We start from the raw sequence: 26,140 nt of genomic DNA, 5'->3' as shown, positions 1-26,140 counted from the left end.
AACTGCATGAGGATATGATATCATGCCAACTTTATGCAATGACTATACTAGTTCAAGACTGCACAACTGCTGAGGTAGGTCGACCTCATAGTACGGACAGGAACTGTGTTTATCTTATACGCCAACGTATCTCAAGCATCCCAAGGGTGTCTAGACTCTCAGTAAACATTTGTGAAGTGACAGGGTGGGGAGGAGGACCCAGGTCTAACTGCAGCACTGTGCTCGTAACAGCAGATCACCATCTTTTCTCTCTCTTTTTTTTTTTTTTTGAGACGGAGTTTCGCTCTTGTTGCCCAGGCGGAAGTGCAGTAGCACTATCTCGGCTCACTGCAACCTCCGCCTCCCGGGTTCAAGCGATTCTCCTGTCTCAGCCTCCCAAGTAGCTTGGACTACAGACGCTCGCCACCAAGCCCGGCTAATTTTTTGTATTTTTAGTAGAGACGAGGTTTCACCATGTTGGCCAGGTTGGTCTCGAACTCCTGACCTAAGGTGATTCGCCCGCCTAAGCCTCTGTGCTGGGATTACAGGCGTGAGCCACCGCGCCCAGCCAGATCGCTATCTGAACAGCGATCGAGTCTCCACTCTCTACGGCCCCTTAGAAGGAACTTCACCTCTCTGAGCCTCGTTGTACCTATCTGTAAAGTGGGACAGAAACAAAACCATCCATACTAGGGTTAGAGACGGGAGTCAAACACAACAAAAGGGGCAAAGTTCTGCATAGCAGACAGCTCGAGCAATTCGGAGACCTCGCGGAGCCAGGGATCCCGCGCCGTCAGCCGAGGTGGATTAGGACGAGGCCTCTGGGGCAGGCAGAGGTTAACTCGCAGCTGTGCGAAAACCTGCAGCTCAGCCTAAGCGTGGGACCCCAGCGTTAGCAATCGCCACGACGTCCTTCCGCTCCGACCTCCTCAAAATCGCGTCCGGAAGGGCAGTGGCTGACCCCTGCCACGTCGCCCAATCGCTGTGCGCGGTCATGCGCGCATGCGTAAACCGCGGGTCAGCGACGGCGGCCGGGAGGCGGAAGTAGAGGTTGTTGTGGCTCCGAGGGCTGTTCGAGGAGGTGCTGCTGCTGAGGCGGCGGCGACTGCGTTGAGGCGGTGGCGGCGCTGCCGGCCACGGGCCGCTCGGCCTCTTGGCTCGCCTTCCAGCCTCGCCTGAGCCCGCCGGGGCCCGCGCCGGCCAGCGCCTGCCCTATGAGTGTGTCACTGGTTGTCATCCGTTTGGAGCTCGCGGAACACTCGCCTGTCCCCGCCGGCTTCGGCTTCAGCGCCGCGGGTGAGTCCCGCGGCCTCGCCGCATTACCTGTAGCCGGGTCTGGGCCCGGAGGGCTTCCCCTCCCAAAGCACTGGCCCGGGAAAAGCCCGCGGCGAGGGCTCTTGCCTCAGGAAGACACGGAGAGGTGATCAGGATCCCTCTCTTTCCCATCCACCCTTGAGAGGCCTTCCCGTATATTATCTCAGGGAAGCCCTGCCTCGAACCTCCCTCCCTGTGCCGTCTGAGGACATTCAGTTTATACCTGGCGCCTCTCCCTCTCGAGATAGTCGAGTGGTGTGTTTGTCTCACTTGCTTCCCTATGGGCTTCGTAAAGGCAGGGACTGGGTCCCCAGCAACGCTGGACGGTCCCTGGGTTAATTAAATTGTTCCCTTTTGGAAGGATACCCGTTGAGGTGCCCCCTAACCATAGTCATAACTAAAATTTGGACACTTCCTATATCCCAGCACTGTACTAAGCACCTTTTGTATATTGTATTCTTTAATTACCTTTGCAGCAGCCCTAAGAGGCAGATGGGTGCGGCATGTGCCTCTTACACATTGGGAAACTGAAGCTTGGTGATTAATTGATTTGCCCAAGGTTATCTGTAATGGGTGAAACTGGGATTCTAACTCAGTGAGCTGGACTTGAGTCTGAGCTTTTTACACCATTAACACGAGTAAGGAAGCTCCTTAGTGGGGAATGCAGCTCTGACTCTGTTCCTTGGTCTTCAGATAATTAACTAACATTCATTCAAGAAATACTTGGCCGGGCGCGGTGGCTCACGCCTGTAATCCTAACACTTTGGGAGGCCGAGGCGGGCGGATCACCTGAGGTTGGGAGTTCGAGACCAGCCTGGCCAACATGGTGAAACCCTGTCTGTACTAAAAATACAAAAATTAGCTGGGCGTGGTGACAGGTGCCTGTAATCCCAGCTACTGGGGAGGCTGAGGCAGGAGAATCGCTTGAACCCGGGAGGTGGAGGTTGCGGTGAGCCAAGATTGTGGCACTGCACTCCAGCTTGGGCGACAAGAGATAAAGTCCATTTCAAAAAAAAAAAAAAAAAACTTATGCTCATATCTGCTGGAGCGTTCCTTGTGTGCTGAATCAGACAGAGTCTCTGCTTTAATGGCACCCCAGTTTCGTGGAGGAAACAGATGAATTAAATAAGTGCAGAATATGTGTAGAATTACAACTGTGGTAAATGCTGTGAAGGAAAGGAGAAACAATTTGGGAAACTATTACAAGAAGATGTGTTTGGTTTGGAGAGAGGGATGGGGGCAGGTAGGGATGGTGTCATTGGGAACTTCCTGAGGACCTGACCTTTGGAGCTGCAAATTAAAGATTGAATATGATTTTATGGCTTATGAGCACCTTTCCAAAGGCTAAAAGTGGCTTCTGAGTTCTGAAAGTCAGCTAAATTGATGTTAGCCGCATATAGACATCTGCATGGGTCAGTCATGTAGTCATTTATTCATCAAACATTTAGAGAGCTTCCTCTGTGTGCTCGGCACTGTGGTATAAGGGCTGGGAATACAGTGGTGGGCAAAACAGGCCTTGTCCCTGCCCTGACAGAGCATATATTAGGGATATTTCAGTTAAGTCTCCAAATTCCGTTTCCCTTTTCATGTGTTTCATTGATTTAGGACGGTAATCACAGATGTTCATGGCTTGGTTCATGGCATGAGCATAAGCCAGGATGTTTAAGACTACCCCTACAAGTTTTTGAAATTTTGTTTTTTTAATGGACTTGATATCTTCATTTTGGGCTGAACACAATTTCATTTTATCAGGTATTACTAAAATGTTAGCTCATCTGGGCATGATCACTGTTGAACCTTCTTTAAGGCTCCCCCTTTGGCGATTTGCTTTAAAGTGCATGATTTTGGGCCAGGTGCAGTGGCTCACACCTGTAATTCCAGCACTTTGGGAGGTCAAGGTGGGCGGATCACTTTGAGGCCAGGAGTTCGAGACCAGCCTGTCCAACATGGTGAAGCCCCATCTCTACTGAAAGTACAAAAATTAGCTGGGCATGGTAGCGTGTGCCTGTAATCCCAGCTACTCGGGAGGCTGGGGCAGGAGAATCACTTGAACCTGGGAGGTGGAGATTGCAGTGAGCCAAGATCACACCACTGAACTCCAGCCTGGGTGACAGAGTGAGACTCTGTCTCAAAAAATAAAAATAAAGTGCATGATTTCAGTAGAACAGCCCTGCATTTCTGAGTATATTCTCCTGGCTGCTTATTGACTCTTTGCTGCATACTGCAGTGGTCCCAGAGGTGAGTGAGATGGATACTACAAAGGCTTCTTATCATCTTGGCGGAAGGCAGGAGAAAGAAAAGGAAAACCTAATGATAGAGGAATAGAGAACAGAGAGGAGCTTGTTTTATTACCTTGTATTAATCATTCATGTGTTCTTTAGCTGGGGAAATGTCTGATGAGGAGATAAAAAAGACGACACTAGCTTCAGCTGTAGCCTGTTTAGAAGGGAAGTCACCAGGAGAGAAAGTAGCGATTATCCATCAGCATCTCGGCCGTCGAGAAATGACAGATGTGATCATTGAGACCATGAAGTCCAACCCAGGTATGCTTTCTAAAACCCCGGACTCTCTTTTGTAATGTGAACCCTGGTTGCCTATTTTATACACGGTGTTTGATGAGCCTACAATTTCAACATCTACCATACTTTTATCTTTCACTACCTGTGTGCTTTATATGACACTGTTAAGCCACATGTTAGCGTTTCCAAATATTTCTTCCAAATTAATTCAGACAGTTGGGGTTGACAATTCAGTTCAGTGTCGGGGGGAGACTTTTTGTTTTTTGAGGCAGGGTCTCTGTTGCCCAGGCTAGAGTGCAGTGGTGCAATGTCGGGTCATTACAACCTCGGCCTCCTGGGCTGAAGCAGTCTTCCCGCCTCAGCCTCCCAAGTAGCTGGGATTACAGATGCCCTCTACCACGCCTGGGTAATTTTTGTATTTTTAGTAGAGACAAGGTTTCTCCATGTTAGCCAGGCTGGTCTCGTACTCCTGGTCTCAAAGTGATCCGCCTGCCTCGGCCTCCCAAAGTGCTGGAATTACAGGTGTGAGCCACCACACCCGGCTACCAGGGAGAATTTCTTACCACCTAGTTCAGTGGCAGATCATTAATGTGTCCAAATAAACATGTTGTGTTTTCCCCTGCTCTGCCAGCTCATTTCTTTCTTGCTTGCTTGCTTTTTTTTTTGAGACAGAGTCTCACTTTGTCGCCAGGTGGGAGTGCAGTGGCGCGATCTCGGCTTACTGCAACCTCCACCTCCCAGTTTCAAGCAATTCTTCTTCCTCTCTCAGCCTTCCAAGTAGCTGGGACTACAGGTGCACGCTACCACACCCAGCTAATTTTTGTATTTTTAGTAGAGACAGGGTTTCACCATGTGAGCCAGGATGGTCTCAACCTCTTGACCTCCCAAAGTGCTGGGATTACAGGCATGAGCCACTGCACCCAGCCAGCCAGCTCATTTCATCTGCGGAAGTGGATGTGTAGATAGTACTACATCTCCAACATGGAGGTGGTCAGAACTGGTAGGTTTGGATTTCAAACTTAGTAGCCCTGAATGTTTGTCCCAGTTAGGATTTTGTGATAGAAAATACCTGCTTGCATTATGGTATTGCCAAATGCAATAGCCATCCTTAAGTTCCTGAGGGTGTTAATGAGATTTTTATGGAGCAAAGAGAGCTTTAAAGAAGATACCTGCTTGCATTATGGTATTGCCAAATGCAATAGCCATCCTTAAGTTCCTGAGGGTGTTAATGAGATTTTTATGGAGCAAAGAGAGCTTTAAAGTATGATGCCCTCATAAACTCAGCTATTCTACAAATAATAGCTGTTAATGCATTACATTATAATTACTCTATCAAAGTTTATTCCTCTGACTTGAAATTTTAATCTAGTTCGAATCCTTCAGCATATGTCCTATCCATTTATAATCTGCTATTTTTTAATTGGTGAAAGATGAACTAAAAACTACAGTGGAAGAAAGGAAGTCTTCAGAAGCCTCCCTCACTGCGCAAAGAAGTAAGGATCACAGTAAGGAATGCATAAACGCTGCCCCAGATTCTCCATCCAAGCAGCTTCCAGACCAGATTTCATTCTTCAGTGGAAATCCGTCAGTTGAAATAGTTCATGGTATTATGCACCTATATAAGACAAAGTAAGAAAACCCTCTTTTCTTGGGGGTTAGTCAATTTTTTTTTTTTTTTTTTTTTTTTTTTGCTTTGCTTTAGCGTAGTCTCTTGCCCTGAAGGAAAGTGGGTATTTTAAGCTTCAAAATAATAATACTTTTGTCTGTTGTATGTTAGAGAATTCTCAGATGTTTTACATTTGATTAATCTTGTGGATTGGGTCAAAGCTTTTCCTTATAAAAGAAATGCCTGTAGATACACTTAAGAGAACATGTGGGAAAAATGTTTTCTTTTTTTTTTTTGAAACGGAGTTTCACTCTCGTTGCCCAGACTGGGGTTCAATGGTGCGATCTCAGATCACTGCATCCTCTGCCTCCTGGGTTCAAGTGATTCTCCTTCCTCAGCCTCCCAAGTAGCTGGGATTACAGGTGCCCGCCACCACACCTAGCTAATTTTTTGTGTTTTTAGTAGAGATGGGGTTTCACTGTGTTGGCCAAGCTGGTCTTGAACTCCGACCTCAGGTTATCCACCTGCCTCAGCCTCCCAAAGTGCTGGGATTATAGGCGTGAGCCACTGCACCCTGCCAGGAAAATGTTTTCTTAGCAGATAGGCATGGAAGGTGATGGGGAATTGAAAGGACAAAGAAAATGATCCACAGCATCTTTGTAGTCTCATGTCCCCACCAAATCTTTACTGAAGAGGCTGCTAAGAAGTCAGTTAACTCATTACAATTTTATTACCTCTTTTTTACCATTTTCTGTGGTTCGAACAAAGCTTGCTGGAGCCCCAAGGAAAGGAAGCATTTGGCTAGATAATCTACAAGTCCAGCCACTACCTTCTTGGATAATAGTAGCTGATACCTTAAGGCTGTTCTTGTGCTAACTCATTTGCCAGATCTCTACTAGGAAAACAGTGACTATTCAGGTAGCCATTTTGTTTTTTGTTTTTTGTTTTTTTTTTTGAGACAGGGTCTCATTCCATCACTCAGGCTGAAGTGCAGTGGTGCAATCCTGGCTCACTGCAACCTCCCCTCCCGGGTTCAAGCAATTCTCCCACCTCAGAGTAGCTGGGACCACAGGTGCACACCACCATGCCCAGTTAATTTTTTTTTTTTTTTGGTAGAGATGGGGTTTCATCATGTTGGCCAGGCTGGTCTTGAACTCCTGACCTCAAGTGATCAGCCCACCTCAGCCTCCCAAAGTGCTGGGATTACAAGTGTGAGTCACTGCACCCGGCACAGGTAGCCGTTCTGGATCACAGCTGTCAAGTGAGTTTGCAGCATTTCAAAAAACAAATTGCATTGTGGGAGGATTTTCTTTCCTCTCTATTCTGGCCATCTCAACTTGGTAACACTTCCTGTAATCCTCAGTTACATCCTCGTGGTTTAGAATTCTCTCTTGCTGGGTGTGGTGGCTCACGCCTGTAATCCCAGCACTTTGGGAGGCTGAGGCAGGGGGATCACGAGATCAGGAGTTCGAAACCAGCCTGGCCAACATGGTGAAACCCCATCTCTACTAAAAATACAAAAATTAGCCCGGCGTGGTGGCGCACGTCTGTAATCCCAGCTATTTGGGAGGCTGAGGCAGGAGAATTGCTTGAACCCAGGAGGCAGAGGTTGCAGTGAGCCGAGACCATGCAGCAAGGCTCTGTCTGAAAAAAAAAAAGACAGAATTATCTCGTATATTTAGAGCTGTTTTTTAAGGCCTTTTAAGAGGTCCATAGCCAGAGTTGTGCTTTTAAGTTAACCAGAGACAGATTTTTTTTTTTTTTTTTTTTTTTTGAGATGGAGTCTTGCTCTGTGGCTCGGGCTGGAGTGCAATGGCATGATCTTGGCTCACTGCAAGCTCCGCCTCCCGGGTTCACACCATTCTCCTGCCCCAGCCTCCCAAGTAGCTGGGACTACAAGCACCTGCCACCATGCCCAGCTAATTTTTTTTGTATTTTTAGTAGAGATGGGGTTTCACTGTGTTAGCCAGGATGGTCTTGATCTCCTGACCTCGTGATCCACCCGCCTCGGCCTCCCAAAGTGCTGGGATTACAAGCATGAGCTACTGCGCCTGGCCACCAGTGACAGATTATTATTCAAACATTGATGAGAGTAAAACACTGCAAATTTGCCGAATGCAGATTTATAACCGTAATAAATGTTGAACTGAAGATTAAAAAGTCCAATGGGGGTATAATATAGAACAATTAATTAATGAAATATTACAATTTTTATTTTTTCCTGTTTTCTTGGACATAAAAGTTGTCTAATATTGCTTAAACTAACCATACCTCATCTATTCAAGACACTCTAATTATTGTTTTGTTAGTAAGATGACCTCCTTAAAAGAAGATGTGCGGCGCAGTGCCATGCTGTGTATTCTCACAGTCCCTGCTGCAATGACCAGTCATGACCTTATGAAGTTTGTTGCCCCATTTAACGAAGTAATTGAACAAATGAAAATCATCAGAGACTCTACTCCCAACCAGTATATGGTGCTGATAAAGTTTAGTGCACAGGTAAAAGTTATTAAAGGTATTAAAAATCTCTTTGCCACAGAAACTGTGTTATTCAAACTATGATGGTAGCTGTGTGTGATTTACAACATTTTGCACTTAAGATTCTTGATGTGTCTTCTGAGATGTAATTGTAATTCTAGATGTGTTTCTAAATTCATTAGCAGAAATACCATTATAACATATACACTTTTTTTTTTTCGGTAGAGATGAGATCTTGCTGTGTTTTCCAGACTACTCTTGGCCTCAAGCAATCCTCCTGCCTTGGCCTCCCAAAGTGCTGGGATTACAGATGCTCTGAGCCACTGCACCTGGCCTCATGCCCATGATTTTTTATAGATCAGATTGGGTATGAAGTTCAGGGTTTTGTAAGGAGGCAGAGGTTGCAGAAAGCTGACATCACACCACTACACTCCAGCCTGGGTGACAAGAGTGAGACTTCGTCTCAAAAAAAAAAAAAAGATCTAGTGATTTTTTTTTTGTTTGTTTCTTTTTGAGATGAATTCTCGCTCTGTCGCCCGGGCTGGAGTGCAGTGGTGTGGTATTGGCTCACTGCAACCTCTGCCTCCTGGGTTCAGGCGATTTTCCTGCCTCAGCCTCCTGAGTAGCTGGGACTACAGGCATGCACCACCATCCCTGGCTAATTTTTGTAGTTTTAGTGCAGACGGAGTTTCACTATGTTGGCCAGGCTGGTCTCGAACTCCTGACATTGTGATCCACCCGCCTCAGCCTCCCAAAGTGCTGGGATTACAGGCGTGAGCCATCATGCTCAGCCTGTTTGTTTTTTTAAACAAGCGGTAACTATTCCAGAAAAGCAGTGGTTCACAAACTTTTTGAAGTTAACACCATCTTATTATTTTTCCATTACCCCCACTTCTTTCATTCTTTTTTCTTTTTTTTGAGACGGAGTTTCACTCTTGTTGCCCAGGCTGGAGTGCAATGGCGTGATCTCAGCTCACAGCAACCTCTGCCTCCCGGGTTCAAGCCATTCTGCCTCAGCCTCCGGAGTAGCTGGGATTATAGGCATGCACCACCATGCCTGGCTAATTTGTATTTTCAGTAGAGGCGGAGTTTCTCCATGTTGGTCAGGCTGGTCTCAAACTCTGGACCTCAGATGATCTGCCCGCCCTGGCCTCCCAAAGTGCTGGGATTACAGGCGTGAGCCACTGCGCCTGGACTCATTCTCTTTTTAATGGTGGAAGAGTGTACCTGTTCTGTGAGCCCCAGAGTGAAGCTTTAGTGTGGAGTTCTGTCTGCAAGAGAGTACACAGTTATTATGTTTTATATTTACAAAGTACCCCATCATTTAGGGAGACATTTAAAATGTTTCAATTATCCTTTGGATTTAAAGTTTACAAGTTGACATTAAGAACAGAAAAACACTTGAATAGCTCCTTTCACTGTCCGTCAGAAAGCCTTCCAAAGGTGCCAAGGAGCTTTGCAAACCATGAGGAAATCGTGCCTTAAGCCGTTTCAGTCTGGGAGCACATGTAATAATAAGGATAACGATGATAATATCCAACATTTATTGATGGCTTCTGTATCACTCACTGTGCTAAGTGTTCAATACACTTTGTCTCATTTAATCCTCACTACAATCCCTTGCGGAAACTGTGTTGTTATCTTTGTTTTACAGATGAGGAGGGTGACTGCAGAGGGAGATAAGTGGTTTGCCCAGGGTTACATAGCTAGACATAAATGACAAGCAAGAGTGTGGCACCCTCACTTTTAATTCCAGGGACGCGTTTCTCTTCTAGTAGGAGTGTGATGAAGGTGTGGGGAAGGGAGGCGGTTGTTTGTGAGACATTCTATGACAGCAGTATTGTTATAGTTTCTACTTAACAACTAGGACAATAAGCAAGTAACAAAGGAAAAGACCCAGAAATAGACTGGGAAAAAATGTTTAAGAACATTTAGGCTTTTAAAATAGTCTGAAGTCTTATAAATCCACCACAGTCACCTGTTTAATAAACCAACACCGTTCCCTATAACAAGTATTGCCCTTCATAATGTGCAGGTAATACTGTGGATATTTAGTGTGAATGAATTTTCCTTGTGCATCTGCACTATCCTTCCCCTTGTGTCTTTTGATCAAGTGAAGGTTGCTCAAGTTGACATGTTTTTCTGAGACTGTGAAACAGGTTGCTGCATGTTCTTCCCCATGGGGCTAGAACCCTTTATCTTGGTATCATGAGTTGTATTATTTATTGCTAACTCTGGATCTTAGGGGCTGATCCCTATCATCCTATCAGGGATTTTCTAAGACCTAATAATACCCTCTTGTTGTAAGACTGGAAGTTAAACTAATATCGGCTGTAGTGAGAATAATAGGCTCAGTAGCTATCAACTCTGAAGCACTTACTAGAGACTGGACCCTGTGCCAAGTGCTTTCCATGCATTGTCTCCTTGAATCCTCTCAACGATGCCATGTTGGCCAGGTGCAGTGGCTCACGCCTTTAATCCCAGCACTTTGGGAGACCGAGGTGGGCGGAACACTTGAGGGCAGTGGTTTGAGACCAGCCTGGCCAACATGGCAAAAGCCCATGTCTACTAAAAATACAAAACTTATCTGGATTGGTGGCGCACGCTTGTCATCCCAGCCTCTTGGGAGGCTGATGAGGAGAATCACTTGAACCTGGGATGCGGAGGTTGCAGTGAGCCAAGATCACTCCACAGCACTCCAGCCTGGGCAACAGAGCGAGATTGTGTCTCAAAAAAAAAAAAGATGCCATGTATTTTACAGTTGAGGAAACAGGCACAGATATGTCACTTGCCCGCAGCTAAACAGCTAGTAGGTGTCAGAGTTAGGGTTCAAACCTAGGCAGCCTGACTCCATAGCCTGGGCACCTAACTACGTTTTTATTCTTTTCCTCACCACAGATTTTTAAATAAGGACTTACAAGCCTTCTCTTTATCTTTGGTAATTTTTGAATTTCTGTTGGCCTTAGCTTTAGCTGAAAGAGTTGTGAGGCCAGGTGTGGTGGCTCATGTCTGTAATCCCAACACCTTGGGAGGCCAAGACAGGAGTATTGCTTAAGGCCAGGGGTTCAAGACCATCCTGGGCAACATGGCAAGATCCTGTCTCTTAAAAATTTGTTTTAAAAGATCAAAAAAAAGGGGGGGGTTGTGCTTACAAATTTGTAGTGTGACCCTTAGAAACTTGGTCTTTGGGTAGAGAATTTACAGTTCTTCAGGACATAGGCAAAGCAGAAGGAAGTTCAATTTTGTTGTTCTTGGGGGCAGAAAAGGACAGATGGCCACTTAATAGAGTATGTTGGCTTTTTTTCACCTGCATGCTTAGTTACCATAGCCTTAGCAGACGCCTCCTTGGAGAAGCAGAGGTATGTTCTCAACACTGTAGTTGATTCCTGTGACAGTGAAGGACCTTGATCATATGGATTTGTCTTTTTCTGAATTAATCCTCAGAAGAGAACCATAAAACCAAAGTACTAGAAGGAAACAAAAGCCAGGTTTATTTAAAGTTTCGGGTCCATACAATGCAAACATTTTCAGTAAAAGCTGTTTCTGCAATGTTCTTTGCAGTTAGCTTCAGGCTTTTGTTTAGTGCATTTAGATGGTGAGTTGAAGTAGGAACCATGTGTATTTTGTTCCCTACTCTCTACCTAGTACATAGCACAGGGCCTGGCACATACTAGATGCTCAGAAAATATGTGAACAGGCGAAGGTGCATTTCTAATACCAAGATTTTAAAGAAGAGCTCAATATGTTAATTGGGAAATCTCAGCTATTTAGTGATGTTGTCGTTACAAAAAAGTACTTTTTTTTTTTTTACTTTTTTCATTTCTGCCACAATCATCCTAGTTTAGGCCACCATGACAACTCACCTGCATGCCTCTTCTCCTTTTTTATTTTATTTTATATTTTTGGAAACAAGGTCTCATTCTGCTGCACAGGCTGGACTGCAGTGGCACGATCTTGGCTCGCTGCAACTTTCACCTCCTGGGCTCAAGCTATCCTCCCACCTCAGCCTCTCAAATAGCTGGGACTACAGGCTTCCACCCCCATGCCCGGCTAATTTTTGTATTTTTTGTACAGATGGGGTTTCGCCATGTTGCCCAGGCTGGTCTCAAACTCCTGGGCTCAGGTAGCAGAAAGGAATAATTCATTGAATGGTTTTGGTCACATGCCTTGTCCTTTCCTCTGAGGAGGCCTGGTCATTTAGTGAGCATTTGCAGAGCTCTAGACCCCAAGAGGGCTCTGCCAGCCCCTGGTGGTGCCTGAGGCTCTGAAGAGATGAGAGAAGGCCCTGACTTTCAGGCAGTCCGTTTTCTCCTGGTGAATCCATGTGCTGACTTTGCTGCTTACTCAGCCAAAAGCATTTCAAGAAACCGTTGCTCCTGAAGAATGGGGGAAGCCATATTAGGTTGTAACTTCTTAGTATTAAAGAGGCTTCTTGTCCAACAGCTGGCTTTAAACATTTTCAAATTATAATGCACTATGCTCAATACACAGATTATTTTCTTAAGTAAAGCCTCTCCACCCCGACCTGTTGCCACTCTGCCCCTCCAAAATAAAAGTATATTCAGAATTGATCATCCTTCCTCAGCTGCTTAGCTCACTTGGTCATGTTAAGAAAGCATAAGTAGCCGGGCGCGGTGGCTCATGCCTGTAATCCTAACACTTTGGGAGACCGAGGTGGGTGGATTGCCAGAGCTCAGGAGTTCGAGACTAGCCTGGGCAACTTGGTGAAACCCTGTCTCTACTAAAATACAAAAAATTAGCTGGGTGTGGTGGCATATGCCTATAATCCCAGCTACACAGGAGGCTGAGACAGGAGAATTGCTTGAACCTGGGAGGCAGAGGTTGCAGTGAGCCGACGTCGTGCCATTGCTCTCCAGCCTGGGTGACAGAACGAGACACCATCTCAAAAAAAAAAGGTGGGGGGGAAGCATAAGTAATCAAGAATTCACAATTACCTCATTAGAGAGGAATTAAAAGCTGCCAAGAAGCTTACAGTGTCTGTGAGATTCAGAACCTTGTGAGGGTGGACAGGCAGGACTATTTTTGCCTGGTGCAGCCCTGAATCTCTTCCTTAAGGTTGACGATGCTGCATTTCCTTTTGCAGAATTCCCAGAAGCAGCCTGTCAATGTTGGTAGGGCCAAAGCACATAACTTCCTCTGTTTGGGCTAATGCCCATATGGGAATAAAATCCAGACAAGCCTTGGCCTCCCTGCTTGCCTCAAAAAATTGGCTGAGTTTAAAAACTGGAATCATCTCCGTTGCTTCTACTAAGGCTAGACTAGAAGGTTCTGTTTACCTGTGTCCATTTCATAGACGCACATGTGCCTTTGCAGCTTTACCTCAAGGGGACTGTTTTTCCACATTTCACCCATTTTCTAACGCTAGGGAATGAGACTGTTAGTATTTTAAAGGCTGGTTCATCTTGGGCCCCTTGACCTTGACTAAGCTTTGCTTTTGGTATTGGACAGTAGGTGGAGGTTTAAGACCTCCTGATGGGATCCATTAGATGGGATCTAACTCTCATGTATTATTATCATTATTATTATTTGGTTTATTAAAGAGTAGTTGGTTTTTCATTTCATACCAGTTCCCCTGGTCTTTTATTTTTTTCTAACATAAGTGCTGACATTTTCTTTTTTCTTTTTTTTCTTCTTGAGATGAAGTTTCGCTCTTGTTGCCCAGGCTGGAGTGCAATGGCCCGATCTCAGCTCATCGCAACCTCTGCATCCTGGGTTCAAGCGATTCTCCTGCCTCAGCCTCCTGAGTAGCTGGGATTATAGGCATGGGCCACCATGCCCGGCTAATTTTGTATTTTTAGTAGAGACAGGGTTTCTCCATGTTGATCAGGCTGGTCTCAAACTCCTCACCTTAGGTGATCCACCCGCCTCGACCTCCCAAAGCGCTGGGATTACAGGCGTGAGCCATCACACCCAGCCCAATGCTGACATTTCCTTAAAGAGTTCTTTCATAACAAGCGTCAGTTATTATTTGGTGCCAGGCTTTGCAGAAATGAGTGTTTACTTTCAGCTGCACAAGTGATGACTAGAGGGAAAAAAAACTGCTGGTAAGGGAAGTGTTGACTGTTGCTGGTTGAATATTAAAATTGTACCAGCTTTCAGCTTGTTGCACTTTAGTACCTTCTGCCAGTTCAAGTAAAAACTCTGTTGTAGCCCAGGAAATACTGTAAATGTGGAATATTGACTTACAGAGTGCGATTAGCCTACCAATCAGCTTCAGTAGATGTGACTTTTGGTGGTTGCTTTCTCTCCTAAGTATAAATTTTAAAAGCTGATGAGAATGAATAAAGCCATGCATATTGAATGTAAAGCAGATTTTCAGAGTATCTATCTTAATTTTTTTCCTTTTCTCCGTTGGTTTACATAGGCTGATGCGGATAGTTTTTATATGGCATGCAATGGCCGCCAGTTCAACTCAATAGAAGATGACGTTTGCCAGCTAGTGTATGTGGAAAGAGCTGAAGTGCTCAAATCTGAAGATGTAAGTGTGAATTGTTCCTATATTTAATTAAAATATATCAGATTGGTGTAAAATTGAATGCTAAGGTATCTGTGAAATACCCAGAATAGGCCAGACGATAGACACAGAAAGTAGACTGGTGGTTGTCAGGGCTGCAGGAAGAGACGAATGGGGAGTGCCTGCTAATAGGATACAGGCTTTCTTCTGAAAGTGATGGAAGTGTTCTAGAATTAGATAGTGATGACAGTTGCACAACCTTGTGAATATACTACAAGCCAATGAACTGTATACTTTAAAATAGAGAATTTTATTGAATTTCTCATTTTCTAAAATTTCAAAAAACGTTAAAAAAAAGAAAAAAGATACTGCATTGTTGAAATTGAGTGTTTATCAATTCTAGATCAACGAATCCTGGAGCTGAAAATAAATGTTTTTGTTTTCAATATTAACCCTTAATTGTCTTCCTAATTCTTGTTTCTGCCTTTAATTTTTGAGGCAGGGTCTCGCTGTGTCACCTAGGCTGGAGCGCAGTGGTGTTACCTTGGCTCACTGCAGCCTGTGTCTCTCCGGTTCAAGCATCTGCTAGCCTCAGCCTCCTGGGTATCTGGTACTACAAGCGTGTACCACCATGCCTGGCTAATCTTTTAAATTTGATTTAGAGACAAGATCACCCTGGCCGGGTGCGGTGGTTCATGCCTATAATCCCAGCTCTTTGGGAGGCTGAGGTGACGGATCGCTTGATCACAGGAGTTGGGAGGCCGAGGTGATGGATTGCTTGAGCATAGGAATTCGAGACCAGGCTGGGCAACATGACGAAACCCTGTCTCTACAAAAAATACAAAAATTAGCCAGGTGTGATGCTGAGCACCTTTGGTCCCAGCTACTCGGGACCCTGAAGCAGGAAGATCACCTGAGTCGGGGGAGGTCCAGGCTATAGTGAGCCATCATCTTGCCATTGCACTCTAGCCTGGGCAACAGTGAGACCCTGTCTCAAAAAAAAAAAAGAAAAGTCTCCCTGTTACCCAGACTGTTCTTGAACTCCTCAGCTCAAGCATTCTTCCCACCATGGCCTCCCAAAGTGCTGGGATTACAAGCGTGAGCGACCGTGCCTGGCCTCTTGATTCCGTTTTTTTTTGTTTTGTTTTGGAGACAGAGTGTCACTCTGTTGCCCAGGCTGGAGTGCAGTGGCACTCTCTTGGCTCACTGCAACCTCCACCTCCCAGGTTCAAGCGATTCTTGTGCCTCACCCTCCTGAGTAGCTGGGATTACAGGCATATGCCACCATGCCGGGCTAATTTTTTTATTTTTAGTGGAGACGGGGTTTCACCACACTGGCCAGGCTAGTCTTGAACTCCCGGCCTCAAGTGATCCGCCCGCCTTGGCCTCCCAAAGTGCTAGGATTACAAGCATGAGCCACCGTGCATGGCCTTGATTCTGTTTTGATAGCAATTTGTAATGGCTCTGATCTTTCACTCCCATGGGAACCTTTCCTATATTATGTGCTCACTGGAATCATTTTATAAAGTAGCGATACAGCTCTTTATTTTAAGATATATTTTAAGATTAAGATTTCTTTTTCCTTTCTTTTTTTTTTTGAAGACATGAGTCTCACTGAGTCACCCAGGCTGGAGTATAGTGGCGTGATCTCGGCTCACTATAACCTCCACCTCCCAGGTTCAGGCAATTCTCGTGCCTCAGAATCCCAAGTGGCTAGGACTATAGGCATGCGCCATCACTCCCGGCTACTTTTTGTATTTTTAGTAGAGACAGGGTTTCGCCATGTTGGCCAGGCTGGTCTCAAACTTCTGATCTCAGGTGATCGGCCCACTTTGGCCTCCCAAAGTGTTAGGATTACAGGCATTAGCCACCGCGCCCGGCCAGATTTCTTTGATTTTAAATTAGACCTGGGCCAGATGCGATGTCTCATGCTTGTAATCCCAGCACTTTAGAAGGCCAAGGCGGGCGGATAACTTGAGGTCAGGAGTTTGAGACCAGCCTGACCAACATGAGGAAACTCATCTCTACTAAATATACAAAAATTAGCCGGGTGTGGTGGCAGATGCCTGTAGTCTCAGCTACTCGGGAGGCTGAGGCAGAATTGCTTAAACCCTGGAGGCTGAGGTTGCGGTGAGCTGAGATCGCACCACTGCACTCTAGCCTGGGCAACAGAACAAGACTCCCATCTAAAAAATAAAATTAAAATTAAAAAATTAAGTAGACCTGAAGGTCTTTTTACTTTGAGATCCGCTTGATGGAAGTTAGTTCTGAGTAGATTGCTTTAGCATTTGATTAGGTGAAATCAAAATTTGATAAGTGGGCGGCAGGGGAAAATGGTGGATGGGAGAGAAGAAGGCTGAAAAGTCTCAGCGAGCTGGAGCCGCCAGAGGACCTGAAGAAGAGGCAGAAAAACTTGTGAAAACTAAAACTGTTTCTTCAGTAATGGAGGGGAAAGTTCCAGTCGCGGCATTGAGAAACGGTCAGCTGAAGAAGAAGCTGCAGACCTCCCAACAAAACCTACAGTGATCTCCAAGTTTGGATTTGCCTTAGGTGGATGACAAAGAAAGCATCAACAATATCCATCAAACTTGGATCAAATAAGCCAAAAGAAACTGTTCCAACTCTTGCTCCAAACACTCTTTCAGGAGCAGCAGCTTTTAATGAAGATAGTGAACCCGAGGAAATGTCTCCAGAAGCAAAGATGAAGATGAAGAATATTGGAAGGGATACACCAACATCAGCTGGACCAAACTCCTTCAATAAAAGAAAGCATGGGTTTTTTGATAGCCAGAAGCTATGGGAGCGAAATATAAAATCTTACGTTGGAAATGTCAATGACCAAGACAATTAAACGATGTTTTGAAATTGGGGTGTGGGGTAGGTGTAAAGTTAAAAGGAACAGTTTCCTTTTTTAAAGAATGGTATAAGACTATTTTTGGAGCCACTTTTTTTTTTGTCTTTCATTTTTTTTAAAATATTGAGTTGCACACTAATAAATTAGGGTTCAAAATTAGAGGTAATTTATGTTTTACATACAGATTTCAAGACATTTGCTAATTTTGTAGTTTCATGTGATTAGTTTCCAAAGGTTACAGATAATAAATCAGAAATGGTACCTTTTTAAGAATTGCATATTTTTTTAGAGACAACTATTAACACATTACGAGGGAAGCAAAGCCAGGCATGGTGGCTTACACCTGTAATCCCAGCACTTCGGGAGGCGAAGGCAGGCGGATCACCTGAGGTTGGGAGTTCAAGACCAACCTGACCAACATGAAGAAACCCCGTCTCTACTAAAAATACAAAATTAGCCAGGCGTGGTGGTGCATGCCTATAATCCTAGCTACTCAGGAGGCTGAGGTAGGAGAATCACTTGAACCCAGGAGGCAGAGGTTGCGGTGAGCCAAGATCACGCCATTGCACTCCAGCCTGGGCAACAAGAGCGAAACTCTGTCTCAAAAAAAAAAAAAAAAAAAAAAAAGAGGGAAGCAAATAGTTATTGTCTGTTTAAAGCTGTAAGCAGTTACTGTCTTAACTCCCTTATTACCTAAACTTGTCTGGCTCCCAGGAACAGCCTTATAGAGACAGGGAGTATTGGGAGGAAAACGTTACTGAACTATTGACTAAAAGTAAATTTAGACAAAATTAAAATGCAGCTTTTTTCCTTATAGGCATTTGTTTTGTTTCAAATCATTGTAAAGTAGGTATTGCATTGCTATCAGTGGATACAGATGCTTAGCTCTTAAAAGAGTTTTTTTTGGCCGGACGCAGTGGCTCACGCCTGTAATCCCAGCACTTTGGGAGGTTGAGGGTGGATCATGAGGTCAGGAGATCAAGACCATCCTGGTTAACATGGTGAAAACCCATCTCTACTAAAAATACAAAAAATTAGCTGGGCGTTGTGGTGGGCACCTGTAGTCCCAGCTACTCGGGAGGCTGAGGCAGGAGAATGGCGTGAACCCGGGAGGCAGAGTTTGTGGTGAGCCGAGATCGCGTCACTGCACTCCAGCCTGGGCGACAGAGCGAGACTTCGTCTCAAAAAAAAAAACAAATTAAAAAAAAAAAGGATTTTTTTTAATGTAAACTGTTGAATATTTGAAATAGCCCACTTCACCTTAATGGGTCTTGTGTATCTTCATTAGTCTTCAAAGAAAAACCATTTGCTACCAAAGTAAATCAGTATTTCGAATGTGCTTCTCTTGTTTATTAGCTAGTTGCTTTAAGCATTTCCACCAGAACTTGAGGCAAATCATAAGGAAGCTGTTTCTTTTAAAATACAAACCACCACCAAAAAATTAAACGTACATATTAAGCATTTGACTATTTTTATTTTTTAAAAAGTATAAACACCAAAAAAAAAAATTTAACATTGTATGAAGATGGAAAACAAGAAGATACACTTTCTGTAACTTTGTCTGAGGATTTAAATTACTAACTTGTGAATCCAATTTAAATTGAACTTAACTACTGGCTTCCCCCCACCCCGCCCCCACCCAGACGGAGTCTTGCTCTGTTGCCCAGGCTGGAGTGCATTGGAGCAGTCTCGGCCCACTGCAGCCTATGCCTCCCAGGTTCAAGCGATTCTCCTGCCTCAGCCTCCTGAGTAGCTGGGATTACAGGCACGCACCACCACGCCCAGCTAATTTTTGTATTCTTAGTAGAGATGGGGTTTCACCACGTTGGCCAGGCTGGTCTCAAACTCTTGACCTCGTGATCCACCCGCCTTGGCCTCCCAAAGTGCTGGGATTACGGGTCTGAGCCACTGTGCCAGCCCCAGCTTTCTTACTAGTAAAATTACATGGTTGATTTTAAATGTATACATGTTGACCAATGGCCTCTCAAAAAGCACATTTTAGATACTGGAGTAGAAGGAAAGAAAATGCATCTTCAAACATTTTTTTGGAATCTCACCACATATACTTTGTGAGATTTGTGTATTGTAGGGTGTTTGTTTTTGTATTTTTGCATTGTATATGAGCTTTTTTTTTTTTTTTTTTTTTTTTTGAGATGGAGTTTCACTCTGTCACCCAGGTTGGAGTGCAGTGGTGTAATCTCAGCTCACTGCATCCTCCACCTCCCGGGTTCAAGCAATTCTCTGCCTCATCCTCCCAAGTAACTGGGATTACAGGCACCCACGACAACACCCGGCTAATTTTTTGTATTTTTAGTGGAGACAGGGTTTCACCCTCTTGGCCAGGCTGATCTTGAACTCCTGACCTTGTGATCCACCCGCCTCGGCCTCCCAAAGTGCTGGACTTACAGGCGTAAGCCACCCCGCCCGGCATCTTTTTTAATGTGACAGTTAAACACATCTTTAAAAGCATAGTCACAGACAAAAGAAGCATACAGTATAAAAATTTCCTTGAAAACTCCTACAATATTATATTTGGAGGCAGCTTCAGACTGTTTTATTGGTGGTAACTGCTCACTGAGCTCTTGTAGTTGGTAATAACTCCAGAGAAGCATCCCGTGTATATTCCTAACACTTGTTCACTAGCATTTGAGTTTAGAACGAGCCCCAAGTAAAACAATGGAAATGTATATAGAACTTAGTTCTTACATGAGTTAATTATATCAAAATACATGAATTTAACTTACTTTAATGTAGGCAAACTATCAATTTTTGTCCATTTTCCTGTTTGTTAACATACCTCTCCTAGGTATTCTTTTCTTGACCCAAATGAAATATTAACCTAAGGTCAAGCTGGGAGAGAGAAACAACTGAGATGTATGTCTTTACTAAAATACCGATAAATTTGTCAAACTCAAAAAAAAATTGATGTGATAAAATTGGGCATCCTTTGTGCTGGATGCTGCACAAGGCCTCAGTTTTAGAGATCCCTTTCTTAAATGAACATGGCTTCTTGAGAGATTTCCTGTAAGTATCTACTCTTCAGGGACTGTAGGTTAATGTGCTTTTTCTCCGTCCGTAAGTGTGTGCTCCCTGACCTTTGCCTAAGTAATTCCTTCTCCTTTTCTGGCTGGAAGCGTCAAGTCAAGCACTGTCTTAGGAATGCCTTTCCTGACCATCTAGACTGTCATGCCCCCTAATTCACACCCTGTTGTGGCTTCCTGTATTGTTTGCTTTTTAGTTTGGTTTTTGTCTCTCCCTCCACTAGATTCTAAGCTCTGTGGGGGCAGGAGCTGACTGTTTTTTGGACTTAACGTATCTGTTTTTGCTCACCACTGTTCCACACCTAGAACAGTGTCTGTCTGCTGCACATAGCAGGGGCTCAATCTCTATCTGTACAATGAGGGAATAAAGAAAAATCAGTGTTGTTGGTGCTGTCATCACTGAGTAGAAAGTGTTAAGTTATAACTTACTCTATGGAAAAATCCTTCAGGTCCAGCTATTCTTTTGTTCCTTTGTATTCTATTATAGTCGTAGACACTTAGAGCTTGAGCTAGGAGTCTGGTCACATTTGAGATTTGTATGTTAAGGTTTTGACAGCAGTCTCCCTTCCTGGAATGTCAGTTCTGTGAGGGCAGAGATCTTTGTTTTGTTCACCGCTGTATTCCCAGTACCTGGCACAGTGCTGGAACACAGGAGGTACTCCATCCTTGTTTCTTGAATGAATGAATAAATGAATGAAAATATTACCAATTTAAATTATTTGCTTAGAGTAATGATATTGAGGATATCCTGCCAGGAGTCAGAAAAGCAACTAGAATACTATTATTAAAAGAAGAAAGGCCTGGCACAGTGGCTCATGCCTGTAATCCCAGCTACTGGGGAGCCTGAGGTGGGCAGATCTCTTGAGCCTGGGAGGTCAAGGCTGTAATGAGCCATGATTGCGCCACTGGGCTCCAGCGTGGGTGACAGAGAGCGAGACCCTGTCTCAGAAAAAAGAAGGAAAAATAAAGTATTGCTGGTAGATGAAGAGTGAGGCTTATGTGAGGTGTTTCCTGTAGGGTGCCAGCCTCCCAGTGATGGACCTGACTGAGCTCCCCAAGTGCACGGTGTGTCTAGAGCGCATGGACGAGTCTGTGAATGGCATCCTCACAACGTTATGTAACCACAGCTTCCACAGCCAGTGTCTACAGCGTTGGGACGACACCACGTGAGTGCAGGGGCCGAACCCCTCTGTGTACAAGCCCATTGTAACCCTTCCAGAATTAAAAAGAGCCACCAGCAGAAATGAACCATTCCAAGTATTTGGCTTTATTCAAGAGGTCCTTTTTCTCCTTCCCTTTCCTAAGTTCAGGGAATCAGCATTCTGAGACCAAGTCCTTTTTTAGTATGCTGATTCTGAACCCTTGTGGAATTCCCCAAAGCAGCATGAGTTGTTCTTTCCTTCCAAGAGACAGAGAGTGAAAAAAAAAAGCAAAGCTTAGTTTGAGGCTCTCATGCTGCAATGAAATCTAGGTCTGGAATCTCATGTATCAGCTGCACTTGGTGTCTGCCATTCACTCTGGGCTTCTTATCAACTGGGCTACAGCAGCCTAATATTTTAGCTTTGCTGGGCTGTTGATGGCTTGGTGGCCAGTAGAAATAGCAGTTACTAAGTATGAGATCTACTCTGCAGTCTCCTGATTCCCAACATACCAGATCTTAGTCATAGGTGATGTTGCTACAGACAAAGAACAGGTGAGGCCTGTACCTTTTTTTTTTACCCCCTAAATCCAGGATGGTTGCTCCCTTTGCAGACTGCACTGTGGGACTTAACCAGAAAGGTGTATCAGATGCTGGCCTTCTGGATTTCCTAGTACAGAGGGGAACCCAGAATGAAATCACACAAGTAAATAAATCACAGCCATAACCAGTGTTACAGAAGAGCAGTGTGCAACATTGGGACTGAGAACTGGGGCCCTAATGAAGCCAGGACCACCTGAGAAGTGGCATCTCCAGGAGGATAATTAGGAGTCAAGCCGGGTAAAGAGCAGAACCCAGAGAAGGCAGTGGGGGAAGGGGAAGATCATGTTCCCAAGCACAGAATTGAGGAGGGGTGAAAGTCTACAGGAATCTCTGTCCACCCACAAGTGGCCTGGTGGCTGGAAGAAGAATATCAGCTTCACAGAGCGGGGGCCATGCCTGGCTTGCTCACTGCTGTGTCTCTCACACCTGGTGGGGGATGTGGCACACAGGAGGAGCTTGGTAGACACTGAGGAGCACATAAATAAACTGGGTCTCTGCAGCTTATCACTGCTCTGCTTATTTAGCTGGACAGGAGTCTTGCTCCAATTCCGTGAAGTCCTCAGTCAATTCTTAGGTATCATTTGGGAGTTTTTCAAGGAATTGTCTGGTTGCCTTGAACAAAGCCATACTGAGATATGTGCATTCCTTAAAGTGTTTATCTGTATCTTCAGTCCATCTGCTATACCAGTTAAGTTCTAGGCAATTCTTTGTTCCCTGCCACTCCAGTTTTACTTTTTTTTTTGAGACAGAGTCTGCTCTGTCACCCATGTTGGAATGCAGTGATATGATCACAGCTCACTGCCTCCTCAAACTCCTGGGCTCAAGTGATCCTCCCGCCTCAGCTTTCCAAGTAGCTGGGACTACAGGTGTGCACCATCACACCCAGCTAATTGTTTTTTTGTTTGTTTTGTAGAGATGGGGTCTCGCTGTGTTGTCTAGGCTGGTCTTGAACTCCTGAGCTCAAGCAGTGTTCCTGCCTTGGCCTCGCAAAGTGCTGGGATTATAGGCATGAGCCATGATACCCATCCCCAGTATTCCTTTTGATATAAATGAACTGTTACAGAACCATAGCATTTTAAAGTTGGAAGTTTCATCAGGGACCATTTTTTCCAATAACCTCATTTTATACAGGAGGAGGACACTGAGGCCCAGAGATGAGAATTTGCAAGCTCAAAGTGTCATGGCCAGAGAATGCCAGAACTGGGACTAGAATTCAACCTGTCATATGAGATATAAGACATGCCATTTGCCCTCAGAATCATGCAGTTCATTTAGTGAGTTTTGAGCCTTGGTACATGCATAGAACTGTGAGAGATGCTGAGACAGAGGAAGCAAATTCAGGTCCTCTTTGGGGTGGTTTGGTATAAGAGAGTTTACACTTGTATGTAAACACATGTGGTTCAGGGTGGAGATTGGAAGAGAGAATGATGGCATCCCCAACCAGGGGTACTCAGAAAGGGCTGCAGTAGGAGGCAATGTTGGTCTTTTTGATAGAGAGAGATGTCAGAGAAGGCTTTGGGAAGAGCTCCCAAAGATCTCATCAGGAAAATAGGATAAAATAATTTTTTGCAGAGAAAGGCAGGAAGAATTTAATAAACTGTTAGGTTTTTTTTTTTTTTTTTTTTTTTTTGAGATGGAGTCTCACTCTGTCACCTAGGCTGGAGTGCAGTAGTGTGATCTCGGCTCACTGTAACTTCCACCTCCTGGGTTCAAGCAGTCCTCGTGCCTCAGCCTCCCGAGTAGCTGAGACTACAGGCATGCACCACCACACCTGGCTAATTTTATATTTTTAGTAGAGATGGGGTTTTGCCATGTTGGCCCAGCTGGTCTCGAATTGCTGACCTCGGGTGATCCACTCACCTCAGCCTCCCAGAGTGCTGGGATTACAGGCCTCAGCCACTGTGCCTGGCCGATAAACTGTTGATTATTTTTTAGTAGACAGATGAGGTAGTATATCATAGAATGTTAATTGTTTATTTATAAGTTTATTCTTGTAATTTTTTTTTCTTTTCAAGATCAAATTTACATTTCAGAAAGATCGTTTTGATCATTTGGGCACAATGTAGAGAATTAGATTTCAAGAACTGGTTCTGTTCTTTTTTTTTTTTTTTTTTTAGAAGGGCTTTTGCTACATTGGCCAGGGTAGACTTGGCTTCAAGCCATCCTCCTGCCTCGGCCTCCCAAAGTGCTGAGATTACAGATGTGAGCCGCTGCACCTGGCCTGTTTTCTTATTCAACCACTTTCACAGCCACCACACAGACCGAAGGGATGAGACAAAGCCAATTTCTACCTCTAGTAAGACTGCATTTTGCTTTCTGGCTACCATTTCTGTTCTTTCTTTGAGTTTGTCTTCTGTCGTCTCTTTTGATGCTAAAGGAAGAAGTGGACTAGATCCTTTCCTTTCTCTTACACAGATAGAGCTGTGTCATCTGTGACACACTTAGTGTTGTTCCTGTTTATTCCATTTTCTTGGTTTTATTTACTTAGTTGGGTAACTGTTACTAGTTATATCTTTTTTTTTTTTAGACGGAGTTTCACTCTTGTTGCCCAGGCTGGAGTGCAATGGCGCAAACTCAGCTCACCACAACCTCTGCCTCCCGGGTTCAAGCGATTCTCCTGCCTCAGCCTCCCAAGTAGCTAGGATTACAGGCACGTGCCACCATGCCCCACTAATTTTGTATTTTTAGTAGAGACAGGGTTTCTCCGTATTGGTCAAGCTGGTCTTAAACTCCCGACCTTAGGTAATCCGCCCGCCTAGGCCTCCCAAAGTGCTGGGATTACAGGTGTGAGTCACCACACCTGGCCACTAGTTATATTTTGAGCATTGTTTCTTCCTGGTGCCAGTTCAGTCAGCCTCAGCTATAACCCACTTTCTGTCCTAGTTGCCCATCTAACAAAAATACTCATGACTAGTATTTAGTATTATTTTGTGTGGAGTGTAATAGAAAACAGTTAATGGATTTTTTCAACATTGTTTTTATTGGCTTTTTGTAAATTGAGACATGAATGCCTAATAGAGCACTGGTATCTTCCACATGATGTTTATGGTGCAGTGAGATATCATGTGCATTTCAATAAGTACATTAACACCTTTGTGTTTAGCCAGGTGCGGTGGCTCATGCCTGTTATCCCAGTACTTTGGGAGGCCAGCATGGCCAATATGGTGAAACCCCATGCCCACTAAAAATACAAAAATTAGCTGGGCATGGGGGTGCACGCCTACAATCCCAGCTACTTGGGAGGCTGAGGCAGGAGAATCGTTTGAACCTGGGTGGCAGAGGCTGCAGTGAGCTGAGATCGTGCCACTGCACTCTAGCCTGAGTGACAGAGCAAGACTCTTGTCTCAAAAAAAAAAAAAACCTTTGTTTTTTTACTACAGATTTTAAATCCAATTCTTAGGAGCAACCTGGAGAAGAAAGGGTACTTTTTGAATGATTTAAATCTTTGGGAAATGGGGATAAGACAGGTTGTTTGGAGTAAAAATACATTATAGGCCGAGCACAGTGGCTCACACCTGTAATCCCAGTACTTTGGGAGGTCAAGGCAGGCAGATCACCTGAGGTTGGGAGTTTGAGACAAGCCTGACCAACAGGGAGAAACCCCATCTCTACTAAAAATACAAAATTAGCCGGGCGTGGTGGCGCATACCTGTAGTTCCAGCTACTCAGGAGGCTGAGGCAGGAGAATTGCTTGAACCTAGGAGGCTGAGGTTGCGGTGAGCCGATACTATGTATGCCTTTGCACTCCAGCCTGGGCAACAAAAGCAAAACTGTGTCTCAAAAAACAAAACAAAACAAACAAGCTGGGAGCGGTGGCTCACACCTGTAATCCAAGCACTTTGGGAGGCCGAGGCCAGTGGATCATGAAGTCAAGAGATCGAGACCACCCTGGCCAACATGGTGAAGCCCCGTCTCTACCAAAAATACAATAATTAGCTGGGTGTGGTGGTGCATGCCTGTAGTCTCAGCTACTCGGGAGGCTGAGGCAGGAGAATTGCTTGAACCTGGGAGGCAGAGGTTGCAGTGAATTGAAATCGCGCCACTGCACTCCAGCCCAGGCAACAGAGCAAGACTCTGTCTCAAAAAAACAAAACAAAACAAAAAAAAATTATAAATAATCAGACATGAAATGA

General features: G+C 44.6%; 2 protein-coding genes and 1 pseudogene across 3 annotated transcripts in view; 2 read left to right on the top strand and 1 right to left on the bottom strand.

Annotated features, from left to right (window-relative positions):
- ACAD10 (acyl-CoA dehydrogenase family member 10) overlaps positions 1-916 on the bottom strand; it is a 71,828-nt gene extending 70,912 nt beyond the window's left edge. The window contains 1 exon segment of the mRNA XM_054442153.2: positions 670-916. The gene's annotated coding sequence lies outside the window, so the exon portion shown is untranslated.
- BRAP (BRCA1 associated protein) overlaps positions 161-26,140 on the top strand; it is a 44,521-nt gene continuing 18,541 nt past the window's right edge. The window contains exons 1-6 of one of the 2 annotated variants that reach the window (XM_054442150.1): positions 161-1,275; positions 3,675-3,836; positions 5,243-5,441; positions 7,728-7,917; positions 14,282-14,395; positions 21,284-21,432. In XM_054442150.1, coding sequence (XP_054298125.1) covers positions 1,194-1,275; positions 3,675-3,836; positions 5,243-5,441; positions 7,728-7,917; positions 14,282-14,395; positions 21,284-21,432 — 896 coding nt within the window. In that variant the 5' untranslated portion in view covers positions 161-1,193. The remainder of the gene's footprint in view (positions 1,276-3,674; positions 3,837-5,242; positions 5,442-7,727; positions 7,918-14,281; positions 14,396-21,283; positions 21,433-26,140) is intronic. The other variant, XM_054442152.2, reaches the window with a different exon arrangement.
- Positions 14,405-18,310, top strand: LOC134737643 (PEST proteolytic signal-containing nuclear protein-like; annotated as a pseudogene).

This window comes from Pongo pygmaeus, chromosome 10 (genome assembly GCF_028885625.2).
Source record: "Pongo pygmaeus isolate AG05252 chromosome 10, NHGRI_mPonPyg2-v2.0_pri, whole genome shotgun sequence".
In the NCBI taxonomy this organism is placed as follows: domain Eukaryota; kingdom Metazoa; phylum Chordata; class Mammalia; order Primates; family Hominidae; genus Pongo; species Pongo pygmaeus.
The sequence above is the reverse complement of the archived record's forward strand: the minus strand, read 5'-3'. Positions and strand labels throughout refer to the sequence as shown.